This window comes from Thamnophis elegans, chromosome 7, assembly GCF_009769535.1.
Source record: "Thamnophis elegans isolate rThaEle1 chromosome 7, rThaEle1.pri, whole genome shotgun sequence".
In the NCBI taxonomy this organism is placed as follows: domain Eukaryota; kingdom Metazoa; phylum Chordata; class Lepidosauria; order Squamata; family Colubridae; genus Thamnophis; species Thamnophis elegans.
This window is the reverse complement of record NC_045547.1, coordinates 44,937,053-44,958,233: the sequence shown is the minus strand read 5'-3', so window position 1 is coordinate 44,958,233 and position 21,181 is coordinate 44,937,053. Positions and strand designations below refer to the sequence as shown.

At 39.9% G+C, this 21,181-nt stretch overlaps 1 protein-coding gene across 8 annotated transcripts; it reads right to left on the bottom strand.

Moving 5' to 3' along the window:
• Window positions 1–1,809: 1,809 nt before the first annotated feature.
• CSRP2 (cysteine and glycine rich protein 2) lies at window positions 1,810–18,466 on the bottom strand. 8 transcript variants are annotated; one of them, XM_032222134.1, is made up of 7 exons: window positions 18,357–18,466; window positions 13,480–13,537; window positions 10,052–10,184; window positions 7,751–7,919; window positions 6,652–6,796; window positions 6,168–6,261; window positions 1,810–2,077 (listed from the first exon to the last, which is right to left on the bottom strand). In XM_032222134.1, exons 2-7 carry the CDS (start codon window positions 13,480–13,482, stop codon window positions 2,001–2,003), a joined length of 621 nt encoding a protein of 206 aa, XP_032078025.1. In that variant the 5' UTR covers window positions 13,483–13,537; window positions 18,357–18,466; the 3' UTR covers window positions 1,810–2,000. The 8 variants fall into 8 exon arrangements, with proteins under 8 accessions (XP_032078025.1, XP_032078028.1, XP_032078026.1 ...); XM_032222137.1 differs by having other exon boundaries at window positions 10,052–10,170; XM_032222135.1 differs by having other exon boundaries at window positions 6,652–6,781; window positions 18,357–18,461.
• Between the last annotated feature and the right edge of the window lie 2,715 nt (window positions 18,467–21,181).

The window sequence follows — 21,181 nt, the reverse complement described above, 5'->3', positions numbered from 1 at the left end:
CCCCTAAAATATGGGGTGCCGCAGGGTTCGGTCTTATCCCCCCTACTATTTAACATCTACATGAAACCGCTGGGAGAGATCATCCATAGGCACGGGATCAGATACCATCAATATGCGGACGATACTCAATTGTATCTGTCCGCCCCGTGCCAAATCAATGAAGCGGTTGACGTGATGGACCGGGGGCTTGAAGCCGTTATGGACTGGATGAGGATTAACAAGCTTGTGCTCAACCCAGAAAAGACCGAGTGGCTGTTGTGTTTTCCTCCCAAAGATTTGGCCAATAATCCAACACTCAGGCTGGGGGGTCAAATTTTACACCCCTCAGAGAGGGTCCGCAACTTGGGAGTCCTCCTGGATCCACAGCTGTCATTCGACCATCATATAGCGGCTGTGACCAGGGGGGCATTCGCCCAGGTACGCCTGGTGCGCCAGTTGCGACCCTACCTGAATCGGGAGGCCCTCACAACAGTCACTCGGGCCCTTGTGACCTCTAGGCTGGAATACTGCAACGTGCTCTACATGGGGCTGCCCTTGAGGAGCATCCGGCGACTTCAGCTAGTACAGAACGCAGCCGCGCGAGTGATTGCGGGTGCACCCCGATTCACCCGCATTACACCTATCCTCCGCGAGCTGCGCTGGCTACCTGTCGATCTCCGGATGCGCTTCAAGGTGCTATTGATCACCCATAAAGCCCTACATGGCAGTGGATCTGGATACTTGAGAGACCGCCTTCTGCCAATTACCTCCCTACGACCTATAAGATCTCATAGATTAGGCCTCCTCCGCACTCCATCGGCCAGCCAGTGTCGGCTGGCAACCACAAGGAGGAGGGCCTTCTCAGCAGTAGCCCCGACCCTTTGGAACGAGCTCCCCGTGGAGATTCGTACCCTCTCCACCGTCCAGGCCTTCCGCACTGCCTTGAAGAACTGGCTCGCCCGTCAGGCCTGGGGATAAGGATTCCTACCCCGCCCGAATGTTGTATGCATGTTGCTCATTATTTTATTATGTGTTGTTGTCTCAATGTTGTATTTCCCCCTTCCCTGGTTTTCTGTGAGCCGCCCTGAGTCCCCTCAGGGAAAAGGGCGGCCTACAAATGCAAATAAAACCTCTAAAACCTCTAAAATTTTCTTTGTTGTTTTATACCATCAAGTCAAGATTAGCTTGAGTCTTAATTTTTAAGATTTTTTTTAAAAAAAATTGGTATGAGGGAAATCTCTGCAAGTCAACGTTGACTTTGGGCCTGTCTGGACAAGTCTCTGAAGTTTTCTTGGCAACATTTTCAGATTTGCTTTGCCCTTATCCTTCTTACATGGTCTCCCAGTTTTTAGCTTAGTGCCTTTAAACATTACACCAAACTATTTTTAAAAGATATTTAACCCTATTATTTGTTGCTAATATGACACTTCATCCAATGAGATTTTTAAACATTTAGTTTAATTAGTCTCTTCAGAATGCTGACATTGAATATTAATTAGAATGAATTATAATTCAGAGGATCTTTTTCATATCAAAAGTCTTTAAAATTATAAACTCAATGCACACAAGTAATTTCTGTTTTATTTTCTGCAAGAGAAACTGTTTAATTGGAGGATGCTAGGGACATCACACCTTTTTTCCTGGACTTCTGGAACACTTACATTTTGCAGCCAAACATAGTTGTATTACATTAGCATACTTTTACACCAATTTTCTATGATGCTATAAAATATATGCATGATGTGTCTAATTTATTTTAAAAAGGAACCCTTGCAGTTATTTAAGCAATAGAATGTGAATTATTTTTTCCACCAGACATTGCAATGCAAATGAGTGTCTAAATACAAAGCTTTATTGAAATTGATTGACAGGTTATTTAAAAATCTGCTTCAAGACTGGATTACATGCGGTACCTAAGGAAAAGCAGTTGCATAAGCCAAGAGCTGTTTCACAGTAAATGGTAGCATATTAAGTTGTGCCTTGGAAAAAGGGAACCCTCTGTGTGCCAAACAGCTAATGTGTCACTGAGCGTGAACAAGAGCACCAGCGCCTTGACCATAGCCAAATCCTTTGGGGCCAAAGTTCTTTGCATAACAACCTGAAAAGACAAAGAGTAAACTATTAGTTCCTTTCAGCTATAAATATGATGTTTTTAAAAATATAATCAGGTTGAGAAAATATTAGTTTACAATGTGCTTTTACACTTGCTGATGTGAACCAATCTCCCTGCATGTGTAACTTGTGGACTTCAGTAAGGCATTTGATAAGGTAGACCAGTGTTTTTCAACCTTTTTTGTGCAAAGGCACACTTTTTTCATGAAAAAAATCACGAGGCACACCACCATTAGAAAATGTTAAAAAAATTTAACTCTGTGCCTATATTGACTATATATAAAGTAATTTTCCCATGGCACACCTTACACTATGTCACGGCACACTAGTGTGCCGCGGCACAGTGGTTGAAAAACACTGAGGTAGACCATAACCTACTACTAGATAAAGTAGAAGAATGTTGGTTGGACAGCATCACCATCAGATGGAATCGTAACTGGCTGACCAACTGCACTCAATGTGTAGTCCTCAATGGAACTGCATCTACATGGAGGGAAGTGTGCAGTGGAGTACCTCAAGGCTCTGTTTTAGGCCCAGTACTCTTTAACATCTTCATCAATAATTTGGATGTGGGAATAAATGAGGAAACCATCAAAATTGCAGATGACACCAAGCTGGCAGGAATAGCCAACACCCCAGAAGACAGGCTTAAGATACAGAAGGATCTTGACAAACTTGAACATTGGGCACTATCTAATAAAATGAAATTCAATGGTGAAAAGAGTAAGATTCTACATTTAGGTAAGAAAAACGAAATGCACAGGTACAGTATAGGTGGTACCTTGCACAATAGCAGTAACTGTGAGAGGGATCTTGGAGTCCTAGTGGACAAGCATATGAGCCAGCAGTGTAGAAGCAGCTGCCAAAAAAGCCAACACAGTTCTAGGCTACATAAACAAGAGGAATAGAATCAAGATAACATGAAGTGTTAACACCACTTTATAATGCCTTGGTAAGGCCACACTTGGAATACTGCATTCAGTTTTGGTCAACACGATGTAGAAAAGATGTGGAGACTCTAGAAAGAGTGCAGAGAAGAGCAACAAAGATGATTAGGGGACTGGAGACTAAAACATATGAAGAACAGTTGCAGGAACTGGGTATGTCTAGTTTAATGAAAAGAAGTACTACCGGAGACATGATAGCAGTGTTCCAATATCTCAGGGGTTGCCACAAAGAAGAGGGAGTCAAACTATTCTCCAAGGTACCTGAGGATAGAACAAGAAGCAATGGGTGGGAGGAGGAGCCAACGTCGCAATGTTACATCGTGCGGACTTGACAGTCCAAATTCGCCGATGACACTTTTGCCCCTCGATGGTCCGGCAGGACCTAAACCATCCCGAAGAGACGGTGACTGGAAAGACCTTGCTGGTCGCAGGGACATTGCAAAGTCCCTGATCAACCCAAGGGAAGTGCTTCCAACCAGCGGCAAACAGGCAGCCCCCAGGCTGACATAGTTGGAGACGGCTCCAGAAAGAGAAGTGAAAGTGTTTCCATCTGGTGAGGTTTTTTTTCCTTATCTTTTAGAAGATTGCCCTAAGAAACTCTTTTCTTAAGCTAAATTAGTCCCTTAAGCAAGAACAAAGCGGCATATTTAATCCCTATTGGACTGCCTTAGAAAGTTTTTTGCTCTTGCCTGTAACAATCTTTTGTGGATTGAAGTGATTGCAACATTTCCTGTTTCTCCGCTTGAGATGAAGAGATCTTTTTTTCTCTATTTCTTTTTACTACATTAACTTTTTTGGCTTAAATTAAAACTTTTTTTTACTTTAATAAATTTATCCTTCTACTTGTTACAATATTATATTAAAGATACTTAAGGAAAAAGTTCTTAAAATAGTTGAATCTGCCACTTGGAAGCCCAAGTCTGAAGTTTTTTTTCTTCTGCTGTTGTAACAATGTATCCTTTGTTTACTCCTATCTGACTACACTGACTTTGCAAAAGAAGGGTTTGGAACTTGTTTTTAAAACCTGATAAAGACCAAGGTCACAAATAGTCTACTGCCTGTGTGAGTGGAAAATATTTTGGCAAGAATTGAAAAAGAAAAGTAAAAGATTAGAACCCTTCTTCTTTGAAAATCATAAAAGAACATTTGCTTAAGATTTAAAATAAAAATAGATATATTCTTCAAAATTTGTGACAGGCTAGAGTGGCAGAAAGTACCAAATTCCTTTCTTTGCTTTTTCTTTATATTTCTTTTTACTCTAAAAATGGATCAATACTCAGATGAAGAAAACTTGATAATTCAAAACATTTTGGCTGGACTTCAAAACATCTCAGAAGGACTTGAGAGATTTGACAAGAAATGGGACAGACTATGGGGTATCACAAAAAAAGATGAAGGGGTTGCAGCCCCAGAAACTAAAGAAGCGAATGAAAATACAGAAAACAAAGATAAGAAGTTAGATGAACTTATTAATGGAATAAACGTGAGTGAAGATGGAAAGAATGGAAGCTGGAAAAGTGACTTTGATAAATTGGTGCGTCACTCCAAACTCCAAAATGCAGGAGAAAAAGAAAGTGCAAAAAAGATGGAGTTAATAAGACAAATCTATTCAGAAATAAACCTGACAACCAAAGTTAAGCTTACATTAATAACAACTCAAGGGCAACAAAACTACATGAGAGATCGTTTAAGCTACAAAGTGCAGAGAGAAGTCTTAAACCCTGGAAAGGTCCTGGAAAGAGAATCGACACAACAGCTGGCGAGAGAGGAAAGACCATTTTGTTACTGGAAAGACACTGGTTAATAATGCTAGTTGATGGAAAAAAGCTAGTTAATTATTGATGATTAATAAGTAGAGATCTTAGTACTTTATAGACTGTCCTAGACTACCATAGAATGTTTTTTTGTTTTTTTATTTACTATGATACTAATAGTGAAATGATAACCTTAGTTAGGATAAATAACCGGGCCATAGAAATGCTAATGTATACTTTTGGTGATTGTTAAGGAGAAATGTTAACATCTCTTAGATTGTCTTAGATATCTAATGTTTATTTTCTTAGCATGTAATTAACTAATTTAGGATTGAGGGAAAAGTCCTATAAATAAATCTTATTAATAAATCATTGTTTAAAGACGGCTATAAAGGTATAACATTGTGTAGGCCTGTGGAGAGGAGAGGTGAGATAAACAGTAAATAACTTTTAGTCAACTACAATAATAACAAGGAAATGTTAATGGATAATATTTAATGATACATACAGGTATGTTATGGGGGGGGGAATGCTTAGATATCTTACTTAACTGAATTTGTTTTAGAATATGTCATAAAGGTGTAATGTTATTGGAGATCTATTGAAACTGCAAATGAATGCCAGTAGGTGGTTGTGTCTTTAAATATAAATGATTCTAGATAAAAACATGTTTAAATAATGGTGACCAAATGAGAATTGTGGTACAGGGATAGTAAAATACATAATTTTTCTTTCTTGACTTAAAATGTACAACTCGATTTGAATGAAGTACATGTAAGGATTGTGGAAGAAACACACGGAATATATTTGTAACCAATTGATACGCTTTCTACAAGATGTAACGAAATATGATTCTTTTTTTGTGTGTTTTGTTTAACTAAAACAATAAAAAAAATCTCAAAAAAAGAAGCAATGGGTGGAAACTAATCAAGGAGAGAAGCTACTTAGAACTGAGGAGAAATTTCCTGACAGTTAGAACAATTAATCAGTGGAACAGCTTGCCTCCAGAGGTTGTGAATGCCCCAACACTGGAAGTCTTTAAGAAGATGTTGGATAGCCATTTGTCTGGAACGGTATAGGGTTTCCTGCCTATGCAAGGGGTTGGACTAGAAGACCTCCAAAGTCCCTTCCAACTCTGCTATTGTATTGTATTATATTGTATTGTGCAGATGTTACACAGAATATACATTATATAGAGATCTCTCACCGTTCAATAAAGCTGTCTCATATGACAGTGATTGGAGAATACTTACATTGTCATCTGCTTAAACTAAATCAGTGTGATAAATAACATTAAACTAGAGGTAATCCCATCTCTGTTTAAGATTTAAAATTACATATCTTGCACAAGAACAATTCTAATATTTTACCATACCTTTGCAATAAATTTCGCCGTCCTTCTCTGTCAGAGTTGTTGATTCAAGGCTTTTACCACACTTGGCACAGCGAAAACAATTTTTGTGCCAAGGCTAAAAAGAAAACAAACTATTTCAGACTTCTGTGTTTCATCATTTTCAGTAGATACACATAGTCTTTTTCATGGAGAAAATCTATGTGGTCACTAAGAAGACATGATACCAACTTGATGGCACATAATCAATCAATCAATCTAGTCTTCTAGATTGTGTTTTTCATGTTAGATTACTTCTTTTTAGTAGAAAGCATTTACCATAGATACAAATTCATTTGGGAAAATGAATTAGTTCCCATTCTTAGGTGTTCTTTTTTACGAAGTTCATTTTAAAGCAAACAAAATCAATCCAATTCTAATAGGTCAAGGTCATCACTTTCAATTAAATCACCAAGCAAATCCAGAATAGTTTGACAGGGCATTTGCAAACTATTGCATGTCACCTTACCTTTCCAGCTCCTATTACTTTCTCAGCTGCATACACAGAGTCACCACATCTGGAACATTTTTCTGCCCCTCCAAATTTCTGAGCAAATTTTGAAGTATTTGGACTTGTTGTCGGTCGATGAGAAGGTATGCTAGCATGAAAAGAACTGTTGAAATTAGTGTCTTTCTGAATCAGCTATGAACAGGAAGGCTAGACTGAGCTCTCATTAACAGGATGCAAAATCATTTTATTTCTTCCCCTAAGAGCAACTATAGCTCTACAAAAAACTATGGCAAAAGAAGGGTATATTGTTGAAGTCTAGCTGCCTTTATCGACCCCAGGAGAGCCATAAGTCAACTTCAATTGTAACAAGAAAAAAAAAAGGATTCTTTAGATCTTGAGCAAAATGGGCGGCAAAGGATATAACACACTGATCTCTTGACATAGATCCATAAGTCTTTCCTCAGTAATGCTTTGGTTATTATTATCACTAAAGTTGTCTGTTGCCTCTGTGACCAGAAAAGGCAAGCTAATACATACTGGTTTAACCCAAGAGGAAATCACTGCAGCTAAAGCTGTAAGCTGGAGAGGAAGAACATACAACCATATTCTTCAAGTGGGAAGCCACAATTTGTGTTGCATTGAACTGAATTATAAGATTGCTCAATCTAACATTCATGTTTAATATTGTAACATGATTCAACCGGGGACTAGATAGAAGTTTACTTCTTCCTTACAGTGTTTCACCTGATCATAAAACATTCAACGGTCAATAGCAGGAACTGAGCTTGGCAAAAAGATAATCTTCCTTTTTTGAGCTTTGCTCTCACAGGATGTAACAATCCATTACATACAAATAAAAAAGAACTAGCAATTTTCTAGAAATGCTGGTCTCTTGAACAGCCTCAGATCATGAATGCTCAAATACAGAACCAGAGTGATCTTTTTATTCCATTTTATTTATTTATTTAAGGTGGTCTTAATAGTTTGTATTTAATAGGTAATACATCTCTAATGTCTCAAGATAGACCTAAGACAAAGAGATGGCTATTTTCAACATCCAGTTATTTACTACAGTTCAAACTGCAGCCAGCTGGAGGTAAATAACTGCTGTACCTACTTGTCATGTTTTATGCCAAGCCTTTCTCCTCTGTCCATATTGAGAGTGCCTGCTCCTTGCCCATAGCCATATCCTTTGGGGCCATATTTTTTCCCATAACAAGACTTGCAGTATATTTCTTCCTCATGCATGGCCACAGTTGTGCTATCCAGGTTTTTCCGGCATACCACTAAGGAAGAAATGAGATAATGTTTATTATCTAAAAGTAATTTTCAGTAGCTACAGTATGTCTACTGAAAACTGAGGGGGCTAGTTCTTTGAATAACAGTATTAAATTCTGTTCTATTAATACATTCTGCCCTCTTTGGCTTTTATGATTTGCATTTGTACAAGGGAAACTTGGCTGCTTAATTTGTGAGGCTATGAAAGAAACATTTTTTTCTTTGTTTCAAACCTCATAGAACTATTTACGTTAGTGCCAATAAGTCTAATCATGCAAGAGTTTCCAAGGACACGTTACCTTTTGTGTGAAACAACTAAAATATATAGACAGCCAATTTAAATTCATATTCATACTATCTTATTACTTATTCCTCTTTTAGATGTATGTTGCTTGTTTAGTTGGCTGGGAAACAAGCATCTCAGTATTAATGAGCAAATAAAAACAGTTTTTATATAATCATTTGCAGTTCTGCATTATACACATTTTATGAAAATTAAGAGTAAAATAGTTCAATTTAGACTTGTTGAACATAGTATTGCTTTGAGTTTTTGTTCAAAAATACTCTAGAATTCTAGATTCTATAATAAATATAGTAGTGGACTATAATGGTTGCTCAGTAAATTAAGATTCCTCCACAACTAAGATTATAAAAGCTAAAACATTGGCATCATAGTCAAACCAAATGTTAATACAAATGAAGATCCATTCTAAATTTCCAAGCTAAGGGCATGGAAATAAGTGGTGTGAAAGAATTAACACTACGGAATTAGATCTGTCTCTGTTTCATTTCCTCAACTGTGTTGTTGTTGGCAAAATTTAATGAAGACACATTTCCATTGTGATATCCTCTCTGAAAAATCACTTTTTCCACATTAAACCCTAGTTGTATCACTGCATTAACTTTTAGAAATGGTTTTGTTTTTTATTTTGGTATCAGTTTTTGTTCAGGTACTTAAATTGGATTCCATGCTTCAGTTTAAATTATTGTAATTACTGTAATTGTGTACACTATCATTATGTTTCACACTTCCCTAAGACACTATCATGTTTCCAGTTTTGAAATTCATTGGATTTGCCAATTATAAGTTTAACAGAAACTCTTGAGCTCAATTCCATACTCAGAGAAGCTAAACTTTGTACTCCTTCATCACTGAGTATATTCTGTATATTTTAGAAATGTATTCCTTCTTGATGTTCAATTTTGTAAAATGTGAAGAAGCAATCCTGAAAGCAGACAATAAAACTTTAAAAGTATCTCAACCCTTGCCATTCATTGCATGGCTTTTTCTGTAAACATTTTTCATGATAGTGGAAACTTGATCAAGCTTCTATTTAAATGTACCTCAAAAAATTCCAATTCAACATTCAGTTTAATTAATTTTTTTCTCTTTTATTTTATATCAGTTACAATTAGCATTTATCAAATGCTGATGAGGTGTCATGAACAGTACTGTATTGTTCATCAGCCAATTGTTTGAAATAATTAGAAGATATAAAAATTCAGCATCTTAGCAGTCTGCTAAGCCGAACAATTGTATCAACTCTGTCCTTGACAGTCTACAACCTCTGGCAAAGCCCAAGGGAATTTTGTCTCCATTTGGCTGAAATTAGAAAATCTACTACTATAAATCACATAATTAATTTATTTGAATAATTTCTTTAAATGATATTTAAAATATAGAGTTCTAGAATAGCGTACCAAATGAGAACTGCATCTTGATGGAATAATTATGCATTCTGCTAGTACATTTTTGTCAACAGAATAAAACTGAATTAATAAGCTTTATATTTAAAGTAATCTACATGGATCAAAGTGACAATCTTGTGTATATCATTAACAGATATGGCGATAGGGTTATGGCAATGTTAGTCAGAACTAAATGACTGTCTGAAAGCATTCTTTTAACCATACATTTGTTCTGCAAAGTTAAGAGTCTGCATGAATCATACAGGAGATATGGAATATAAACTTACAAAATACAATCTTACATTGTTTTACATCCTGATCTTTGTTCTTTGGAGCCCAAGGTGGCAACTGTATAAACTCAATGGTAAATTTGGGTTCTTGCTATTTATAATTTGATCCATACTGCTCAAATACCGCTAATTCATTCAAAAAGAGTTTCATAGGTACTTACTACAAAGAAAGCAACATCTGTGGAAGCTTCTCCCATCACACTGGACTTCCTCCGCATGGTATACTATTCTGCCGCAGGCTCCACATTTGTTTCCACCTCCCCAGTTTGGCATTTTGAGTCTGCAGAATAAATGCTAACAATTAACAATAGAATAGAATAGAATTAGAAAGAGAAATAGAATATAACTTGATTGCCACTTTAAATGCACACTAATCAGCACACATTAAAATGAAATTTAGTTGCATTCAGCTTTCAATATTATGCATATTATGCCCCCCCCCCCCAAAAAAAATAACACTAAGAAACATTACAGTCTAGTTCAAATGTACACATGGCAAAAAAAAAAAAATCCTATGAATTTGCAAGCCGGATGGCATAGGCAACAAAGCTGTTACAGAATCTAAATATATAAATACTTCGAAACCTCCTCCCAGAGGGGAACAACAAACAGGCTGTAAAGTGGGTGTGCAGATCTCTAACAATACTTCGAGCTTTAAGCACATAGCTTAAAATGTGCTCCCACTAAGGCTTTTTTGCTCTAACCCCCAAACATTATAATCCTTGGAAGGTTTGTAGAGTGCTCCTAGGGGTGGGGTGGGGGGCAAAGGGGGCAGGTTTCAGTAGGCCAAAAATGCTGTATTCAGTGTATAATACGCACCCATATTTTCAGCCTCTTTTTTGGGGGGGTAAGATGCGTCTTATACTCCAAAAAATATGGTATTTTGAAGAGTAATACTGTAAAACAAAACTATAGGATAAATATATCATTTTTAGTGTGAATTGGCTGATCATACTTCCAACCCTTATTTAGTCTCAGTAACAGAGAAAGTGGGTTCTGTCTACAAAAGACATTGAGAGAGGAAAGTTATGATCAATGCCTACTCTGGTTCCAATTAATTACTGGCTGCTGAAGACACACTTGATAGATAGGCAAAGATGAGTCCATGGAAGACAGAGGCTTTAGTCGCATTTGCCCACACTGGTAGCTTGTCAGCGGAAGAGTGTACATTTGTCTCCTATTCATTTGGAAGACTGGTAAACTTTTATCCAATAATGAGTTCAAATGTTAGGATGAAGGAACAGTGCTGGATGAAGCTTCCAGCTATCCTCCACTCAATTGTTCTTTCAGCACAAAGGCTCACCAGTATTACAGGCATCTGGTAGGCACATTTACTGTTCTTTCTGCTGCTTAAGTGAAGAATGATAGAATAGTCTGAAAGTGAGTTTCGGTTTATGATTTACTTTTCTTGTAGAACTTATAGAGGAGCTGCTAAGCAATGGTTGCTTAGATGTAAACGTGATTGGAATATGATTGGAATATGATTGGAATATGGCTAGGATTAATAATTAACCCCAAATAAAACATATTCACCCATTTATTGCATTGCAGCACATGCATAATTTAGTAGTAACATGCCAGTAGTGCTATATTTTTGAGAATCATAGATAACAGGTTTTTGCATTATGTAATGATAAAAAAACGTGAAAAATGTCCACGTGCCATATACTTCAAGTACTTATACTTTTTCATAACTTCATACTAAAAATGATATATTTATCCTATAGTTTTGTTTTACAATATTACTCTTCAAAATACCATATTTTTTGGAGTATAAGATGCATCTTCCCCCCCAAAAAAGAGGCTGAAAATCTGGGTGCGTTTAATACACTGAATACAGCATTTTTGGCCTATTGAAACCTGCCCCCTTTCCCCCCCCCCCGCCCCTAGGAGCACTCTACAAACCTTCCAAAGCCTCTGCATGCCCTCTTTTTTTGCAAAAAAACCAGGCCGTTTTTTGCTTGTCCCCCCCCCAGCTCCCAGGAGCACTCTACCAGCCTCCTAAAGTTCTGCATGCCCCCCCTTTTTTTTTTTTTTTACAAAAAACAAGGCGTTACTTATTTTATCAAGATATCACAATCTCTGTAATTCTTCAGAGTCTAAGAATCTAGATATTTAAAACTTTATAGATTCCTTCATCTGCAGCACTGTTTCTCAACTTTGGCTACTTGAAGAGGTGTAGACTTCAACTCCGTTGAGGTCCACACCTCTTCAGATGGCCATGGTTGGGAAATACTGATCTACAGTATTCCCTGGATGGCTTTTCAAATGATTCACATTTTCATTTCTGTGACACAGGCAAATTACACATTGGGATTTGGTGTTCCAGTCTGTCTTGGTGTGTTTCGGAAAACTGTTCTTCATGAAGCAATTTAGAAATACTATGACTGCCCCTTAGGATATTTCACTGCAGACCTACCTTTTAAAATTAATATAGTATGACAACTTGAAGAGTTTGACTTTAAATGCAGTTGACCCTCAAATTTCATGTAATACATCTCACTGCTTGATTTATATACAAGCTTCACACTTATAGTAATGTATAGTCTGTTTCAGAGGTGGCATTTAGCAGATTCTGACCAGTTCTGGAGAACCTGTAGCAGAAATTTTGAGTAGTTCAGAGAACCGGTAAATATCACCTCTGACTGGCCCTGCCCCCATCTATTCTCTTGCCTTCCGAGTCCCAGCTGATCGGGAAGAAATGGGGATTTTTCCTTCTCCTGGAGTGAGGTGGGAATAGAGATTTTACAGTATCCTTCTCCTGCCACACCCACAGCTACACTCCAAAGCCATGCCATGCCCACCAAGAGACGGACACAGAACCAATTTTGAATTCCACCACTGGTCTGCTTCCATTTTAGATTTGCCTTTGTTTAGCATCATAAATTACTTGTCAGAGTTTTCTGACTTAAACAGAAAATTGTTATCACCAAGAGCTTTCTATCAATAGACAATGTCCAAGATGTAGGAGGCAACCACGATGACACATGCTTTAGTCAATGAACTATTATAATGTTGTGTTGTGGCCCAGCAGGAGCCGTTGGAGCTGCCACCAGACTCCGACAGTGAGGGGCCCTATGAGTCGGCTCTGGAGGATGTTGAGAACCCTGGACAGGGTTCTGACTCCGAGCAGGGCGCAGAGAGGCTGGTTGGCCACCAGGAGGTGCATGAGCCTTGGACCAGTGGGGAGGAGACAAGGGAGTGTGAGCCTGAGGTCGGCAGTGAGTTGTTCCTGCACCAAAGAGCTAATAGGCGTCAGGAACAGTTGCGCAAGTACAGGAGGTAATTGCACTCAGCTGGTGGTCATTAGGCTCCTCTCCAGACTATAAAAGGACTACTTGTGCACACGGCCCTCTTGCAGAAGTCAACGCAGGAACTAATGTCAGAGAACATTATTGTGAGCTTGGCAGGCTGGATTGCTGCCAAGCCTTATCTGTGCTGGATTGCTGCCCAAGCTTGTCTGTGCAGGTTTGCTGCCAAGGACCTGTCTGTCTGTTAATTAAATGCCGTAACTTATCTTTGGCTCGGAGTGTGTGCTGGTGTGGGACAAGGGGGGTCAGAACAATGTTGTATCCAGGTTCTGCATTACCATTCACATCAAAAGCAAAACTGCAACAGCATTCCGTCAAGCAGCATTTAGTTCAATTCTGCATGAAACAAAAGGACAGAGGTGGAAACCCTTTCAGTGGCATACCTAAAATCCTTTAGAAGTATTTTATTTTATTTTGTCATTGGTGCTGCCTGATTCTAGACAACTCATGGTGTAAAGAACAAGACAAATGCAACAAAATAAATGAAAATACAGAAACAGAAATATAGAAGCAAATCCAGAAAACTTTATCATAGTTGATAAAGATAAACCTAAGATAAAAAATTCTAATGAGGTTCTATTCCCTGTATCCCAAGGCCTGAGAGAACACCAGGGCCTTTATAGCTTTCTGGTATATCATCATGATGGGACCTGTCTGGATCTCAGAGAAAACCTGATTCCATAAGACAGGTGCCACTTCAAAAAAAAGAGTGCTTCCTGGGTGCAAAAAGTCATATGAGAGGACCTAGCATGTGCTACTGTTGGCTCCTAACACCGGGGCAGAAATCACAGGAGATGGGCAGTTCTTCAAATGACTAGGCCCTATGCATATAGATTATTATAAGTGATAATCAGCGCTTTGATTGGCCCTTAGAAGCATTCTGGCAAACATCTCACAAATCAGGAGTGTTATGTGGGCATGCAGAGTAGGCCCAGCACTGTTCATTCTGCTGTTTTATGGCCCAGTTGAAATTTCCAAGTCATTTTCAAGGGCAACCTCCTGTTGTTTTGAATAATAAAATGTGAAGCATATACATTTAATAAATAAGTAACAGTTGTGCTGTGAGGCAACAAAGGTATCAGTGACTGTCTATATACTCTTCCAATTCAGGAAGGGTTGCAACTAGTTCACGGCTTGAAGTTGTGCAATGGCTGTCTTGGTTATTGCCACTCCTTGAACAGGAGTGGTGGTAAGCCAAGAAATACCTCCAGATTGCACATCACTTCTGAATGGGGAAGTGCAACTCACCCAGGATTGGATAGGAAAATCTCACTTTAGGTGATCCTAAGAACCATAGCCATTTGGTTTTAGTAGAATTGAGCCAAGATCAATTCTTTCCCTTCCAAGTCCACACAGATTCCAGGCACTGAGACATTACTTCAACAACCTCATTTAGTTGTCATGGAACTAAAAGATACTATTGGTTATCATCAGAATACTGAAATCCCTGCCCTAAGATGGCAGATGACCCAACTGTTTCATGTGAATGTTGAACAAAAGGAGAAAGCATCCAACCTTGTGGCATTCCATAAAGGAGAGTTATGAGGAGCAAGCTCTTCCCCTCCTCGCCACCACTGACTGAAATCAGCCTTGAAGGAAAAAAGAGAACCACTGCAATATGGCACTTCCAATTCCCAAACCCTGGAGTCAGTTCAGGAAGATACCAGAATTGACAGTATCAAAAGCTACTGAAATATCAAGGATAGATTCACTAACTGCATTCCAGCTTTGCTCCGGCACAACAACATGTGGGACCAAGACCACCTCTGTACTGAATCTCAACCTGGAACTCAGATTAGAATGAATGTAGCTTTCTTCAGAGTTATCTGCAACCACACCATCTGGTCAAAACTGCCTGTAAAAAGTGAAGGCTGGTGACTAGAAGGTAATTGATTGTTGGGTCTAAGATTAGTTTTTTGAAGATGAAACATAGCACCACCTTCTTCAACATGGAAGGCGCCACTTCTTCTCTCAGAAAGGTTGACACCACCACATACACCCCACTACTTGGTTGCCTTAAAGATCTCAGAGGGATTTGGATCCAAGAACCAAGTGACCAAATAGTGCAGAGATCCTTATGTGCTTCTTCAATACTTAATAACATAAATTCATCCCAGATAATACCGGACTAAGCCCATAGCATTTCTGCTAGACATGCTTAGTTGGAGTCCAACATATTGCAGATTTGAACAACTTTAACCAATTAGCCAAAATAGCCTGTGGCTCCTGCCTGATAAGAGAAAGGTCACCCTAAAAATGATTGCTTTTAATCTGACATATGCAATCATTTAACATTCTAGCATTTATTCATGTTTTGAAAAAGAAAATTTCTCCCAGAAGAATAAGATAGCATAAAAAGTATGCCAGATTTATATTATTAAATATGAAAAATGACCAAACTGATTCTGGTCATACTTGTATATTTAATTAAACATCTTTCATCTTTAGCCAATGAAAATCTTCATTTTCAGTTTTTATAATTATCTAAAGTTTTAAAGTACACAACCTAATAATAATGTAACATGTACTTTGGCCCTAAATGTCAATGGCTCTTTTAGAAAAGAAAATCAGTGCAAGGCATTTCATAAATTGTAATGAACTATAAAAGTATACATAGCCAATGTATTATATTTCTCTTAATATGGATTTTTATGTTATTCCATCTACTTAAAAAATGACTTGTTTACTAGTTCTATCTCCCTACAAATGTGTTCAGGCCATGTTTTTTTCAAAGTTTGATAAAGTATTTCTACAATAAGGTGCTTTCATCATGATTGGAAAACAAGATAAAATGTATTTCCATACTAAACAGTTTTACCTTGAATATACTCATCACAGTAAAGGAAAATAGGATAAAATAAGTTTTAATAAAATATCTAACATTAACTTCTATTATCCAATCATTTCCATGCTATTTAATACCTCCAGCCTAGAAAATTTCCTATAGTCTAATATGGACGCTGCAGAACAAGTTCTGTGAATCAGATAAGACGGCTACATAATTTCCGCAGGAAAGCAACAGCATTAGATTTTTCATCTTTCCTCATTTTACCTTTATGACAAAACCTGTTCTGCATGTTCAAGAGTAAGAATTCAATCTAAAAATAAAATAAACTAAAAAAATATTTTGATGGAAGAAATTGTAAAACAGAATATAAATTGCCTGTTTGAGACTATTCAAGATTTCCTGAGACGTTTGTAAATATTGCACTGACAAAATTCAAATGAAACTATTTTGAAATATAGATGACAGTGTCAGATTTACAAATCCATCCAAAAATGGACAGCATTTTCAGTAAATATTTAAAATTTTTGTTACATTCTCAATGCGTTCTCATTCATTTTCAAGACAAGAATTTCCATTATTGCAACCTTTGAGGACAGGATAGTCAACATCAGCAAGCCAACCACATAGACCAAGAGTGTCAAACTCAAGTCATTACAGTGGTGTCACATGTCGTATCTGGACCTTTTCCCCTTTGCTAAACTGGGCATGGGTGTGGTCAGCATGTGACACATTTGGCCCATGGGCTGGAGGTTTGACAGCCCTGACATAGATTGTCAATAAAGCTACATTACATGCATCAATTAGTTTCTATTAAGAGGGTCACCACTCATACTTTTATTAAGGATCATTTAATGTAAAAAAAATCTCACAAAAGAGAAATATGGGAATCTCCAGCAGATACGCTGCATTTTTTTTAAAAAAAGAACAGCTATCCTGTAATCACTTCCATTTTAAATTAATATTCAATCCCAGTGGGTATCCATTATAAACCAAGAAATCTCAAACATTTCCTTACTAGCACACCCACATCCACTAAAAGAGATGGTGTTTTATTGAGCTTTTAACATGTCTATTCCCAGTGATATAATCCAAAGTCTATATTATATGAGCAGTGCACCTTTTAATAGCAGTTTGCTGGCAGACATAAACTTGATGAGCAACAGTTCATGAAAGTAGATGCCTTTTAATAAAATGTGTAAATCTGAAAAGGTGTTTCTAAACTCTCAATTTTTAGCTAGAGGCTACAATTTCACATATAACTTGCTTTCTCATTAACAAGAGTTTACAGAGATTTCATAAGTGGGATGAAGCTAAATTAGAACACAGAATAGCTCAGAGGTCTTTTAGTCCAACCAAGTGATCAAGCAGAAGACCTTACACCATTCTGGACCAATGGTTGTTCAATCTCTTCTTGAAATTTTAGGTTTTTTTCCATTCCATTAAGCTGTGTACTCACAGCCTTTTCACAAAATACAAATATCTTCAGGCCAGGATGCAATAGATTCCTTTAAGCAGATTACCACTTCTCAATTAAAAATGATATAACTTTCCCCCAATACGTTCAGAAGGGGAACCTAGCGCTTGATCTAAAAACCACCCAAAAGTTCAGCATCCTCTAATCTAGAGCAAGTCGGGTAAGGGAGGATGCTGAGATCCTCCAAGCTTTTCTGGAAGGAAAGATTGCAGCTAAAAGAAGAAGTTAAGCGAAGACATCTGGGTTGAATGAGTTCCTTATTAGTGCAATTAATGAAGGGTGGGAGCTGAAGAGGCGAGTGCAGGAGAAGAAAACAAAGACAATCACCTACTTAAGGGAGGAGACAGGATTTAGAAAGATCAATCCTAGACAAATCACGAAACTCTGCACCCACCCCGTACTTGGTTACGAGGGAGCCAGTCTTCCAAGCTAAAGAAGTCATTCATTCCAGCAGACGCTTAAAAAAAAAGCAAACTCCCTAAAACCTTCCATTTTGGAATAAGCACCTTCGGAAACGCCCCCGCTAGAGGTGGTTGCGTTTGACGGCCTTTGCAAAGGCGATTCCGTCATTGCCGCCGGTCTGAGCCCAGGGAAGCCTCCCCGCAGAATCCCTCGGATCGGCCAGACGGCAGCTAACTTCAGGAGCCTCCAAGCAGAACTAAGGCACAAAAGCGAAGGTGGTCGAGGCGGCTGAAGAAAACAAACCGCGAGGCATTGTTTCGCTTGCTTCTCTATGTCAGGGGTCTCCAACCTTGGCGACTTTAAGCCTGGTGGACTTCAACTCCCAAAATTCCCCAGCCAGCTTTTGGGAATTCTGGGAGTTGAAGTCCTCCAGGCTTAAAGTCGCCAAGGTTGGAGAGCCCTGCTCTTTGTTGCCTCACTTCGTCACTTACCTGCCGGCTGCAGCGAGAAGACACCCCACCTCAGCCTCGGCTCTCGAAGAAACGATCCTTAGAGCCTCCGCGATGGCTGTTTATAGGCTTTCGCAAGGAGGTGGAGCAGTCGGACGGCTTCTCCAGCCGAGTCCCCGCCTCCTCCTGACCTTCGCCAGCTGCAGTGAAATAATCCTCTCCTGCTGTCTTTCGGGGTCGGAGTGGCTGTGGGTCGTCTTTTTCTGTTTGGCCCAACGGCCAGCTTCTGATGTCCCGCCTGGAAGGCCACCACCCTACGTGCCTTTCAACAGAAGAGTAGGCAATCTTGGAATTGAATAATTTTAGGATTCAGAGTGAAGTAAACGTGAAATATGAAATCCCTGGCTAGCTAAGTAGAAACATTTCTAGATATTCTCTCAGCATCCCAATTAGGAATATATTTAAAAAGGGTATTTGGGATATAACTTGTATTTAGTTTTGAACAGTGATGGAATATGGAAATTGCACTAATTATTAGAAAGCAATTATAGGGAAGGGGCATTTAAACGTCTTAGTTGTATTTAGCTATGTCCATTGTGACAACAAGGTCCTGAACACAGATAGATCTTCGATTTAACCATTATGAACTTTCTTTCTTTCATTTATTTTTTGTTCTATGTATAACCAGCCTTGGAGGTGTATATGATATTGATCATTATTTTATTTCCATAGTCCTAAATCAGATTAAAGAAGTAAAGATCCCCCACCTACTGAACATCATTATCAAAACAGCATTACTTGAAGTGTCACTATGCCTTCATCTATCTACAATATCCCCAGTTAAAAAGTTTCTCATATCCTGGCTTGCTCCATATCAGAACATGCAAAGCCACTGTGGCATATTAGTCAAGTTGTATGTCCTGCTACCCCTCACCCACAATGGGAATATCTCAACCTTGCGCATGGGCAAGGAACATGACTGCTGAGTTCGCCGCTCTGGCTTTGCACTGAAAGAAAATCTCGTGGAGAGGAGGAATTTGTGCTCTGGAGCTGAGCCGAGGGAGGCTGGGGGTGGTGTGAACTTCTTGCGGTCCGGGAGCTGGCAGTGGACCGGCAAATTTCTACTTCTCCGAGCTGCCAGCTCCGAAAGACGCCGGCACAGTTGAAGCCGCTGACGCCGCCCAACACCGCGGCCCAGCTGGTTTGAGAAGCCCGACCTCCCCCTTCGTGTTTGCTGCCTGACCGCCGCGACTACGACCTCCGCTGTGCCGCTAGCCTGCCGTTGCCGGCTTGAAAAACGCTGCGGCTCAGCTCAGCTGTTTTGGGACTTCATGGCCAAGCTGCCTGGGAAACTTTGATCTTCCCCCGACTATTGTTGGTGCCGCGGCCCCCGTTGTCTGTTGGCTCGCTGGTTGTGGAAGCGTTGTGTCTCTTTCCATCTGAGCCGCCTAACATCGCGGCTCGAACGAACGAGCGTAGCAGACGGTGGAGATTGGAACTAACTTAAACAACAAACAACGAGAGAGCTGGTGAGCGAGGGGAGTTTGGGAAGCGTCAGGGACGCAGAGGGACGCTGCCTGTTGCTGGCCACCGACATTGCCGGCCATGGTTACCATCTAATGCCGCCTAACATCGCGGCTTGAACAGAAGGAACTGGTGGAGACCGTGGAGATTAAAGGAGAACTAAGAGAGAGTTGGTGAGGGGGAAATTGGCCCCTGGGACAGAGTTGAGGGAAGGTGGAGAGTCCTATGATTCACAGCTGGCAGCGGACCGGCAAACTTTAATTTCCGAGCTGCCAGCCTCCATAGACGCCAGCATTGTTGGCTAATGAAATTGACCACCCTGGACTTGTTTTTGATGCGCTGGGCCCCAAGAACGTCGGGCCCGATTATTGAATGGAGCGCCCCCCCCTCCCCTTCTACCAGAGATAGGCTTCCCTCCCTCCCTCTTTGGACTCTTTGGACTCCTTTGATCCTGGAAATGTCATCAAAAGAAGCTGTTGAAATGAACACACTTACCAGACTTCTTGCTACTATGGTTAACTCCCCGGTTCGTACCATTGCAGCTGACTCCCGAACTCACTTTACCCCCCAGCCCCTCCCCCCCTGGACTACACTGAACTTTTCAGAAGAGCCCCCCCTCAAGGTAGGCCCTCCCTTAGGAGAGGGCAGAAGACACCTCTGGACTACCTTAAACTGAACATTGTGTCTATGAGCCCGTGCAATTTTTAAACTTTTAAATTTTAAATTTTACTTTAATACGGTATGTTGAGTGCATGGGACTGCTTGGGATGATATGAATGATCTCACTTTTATTACTATTACTGTTGTAACTTTGTGTTTTAATTATTTCGTGAGGATTGTTTGAGTGAGAGTTTGGGTATGACTGATTCGGAGGACCTGCCGGGGTATACGGGGGTCATCGGGGTGGTTGGGGGGACCACAACCACGGGTGAGGGTCGGAGCATTGCGGTCATGACAGGGAGAGGCAGATACGGCGGGGACTTTAGGGCAGGCCATCATCGGGGAAGGAGGGCTCGCTGTGTCATAGAGATCCCTCCTTCCGGCCCTAGGAGTCCCACTCCAAGGTCAGATGGCGCGGGTGTTCAGGACCCTGGTCTCAGGCTGCTGTCGCTAAATGCCAGGTCTGTTGTTCATAAGGCCCCCCTCATCCGGGACTTGATAACTGATGAGGGCGCAGACCTGGCATGTATTACTGAAACATGGCTGGGCCCTGAGGGAGGAGTCCCCCTCGTCGAGATGTGCCCAGCCGGATTTCAGGTGCTACACCAGCCGAGAGCCCAGGGAAGGGGTGGCGGTGTGGCTATTGTAGTCCGGGAGTCTTTAGTACCTCATAGGATCCCTGC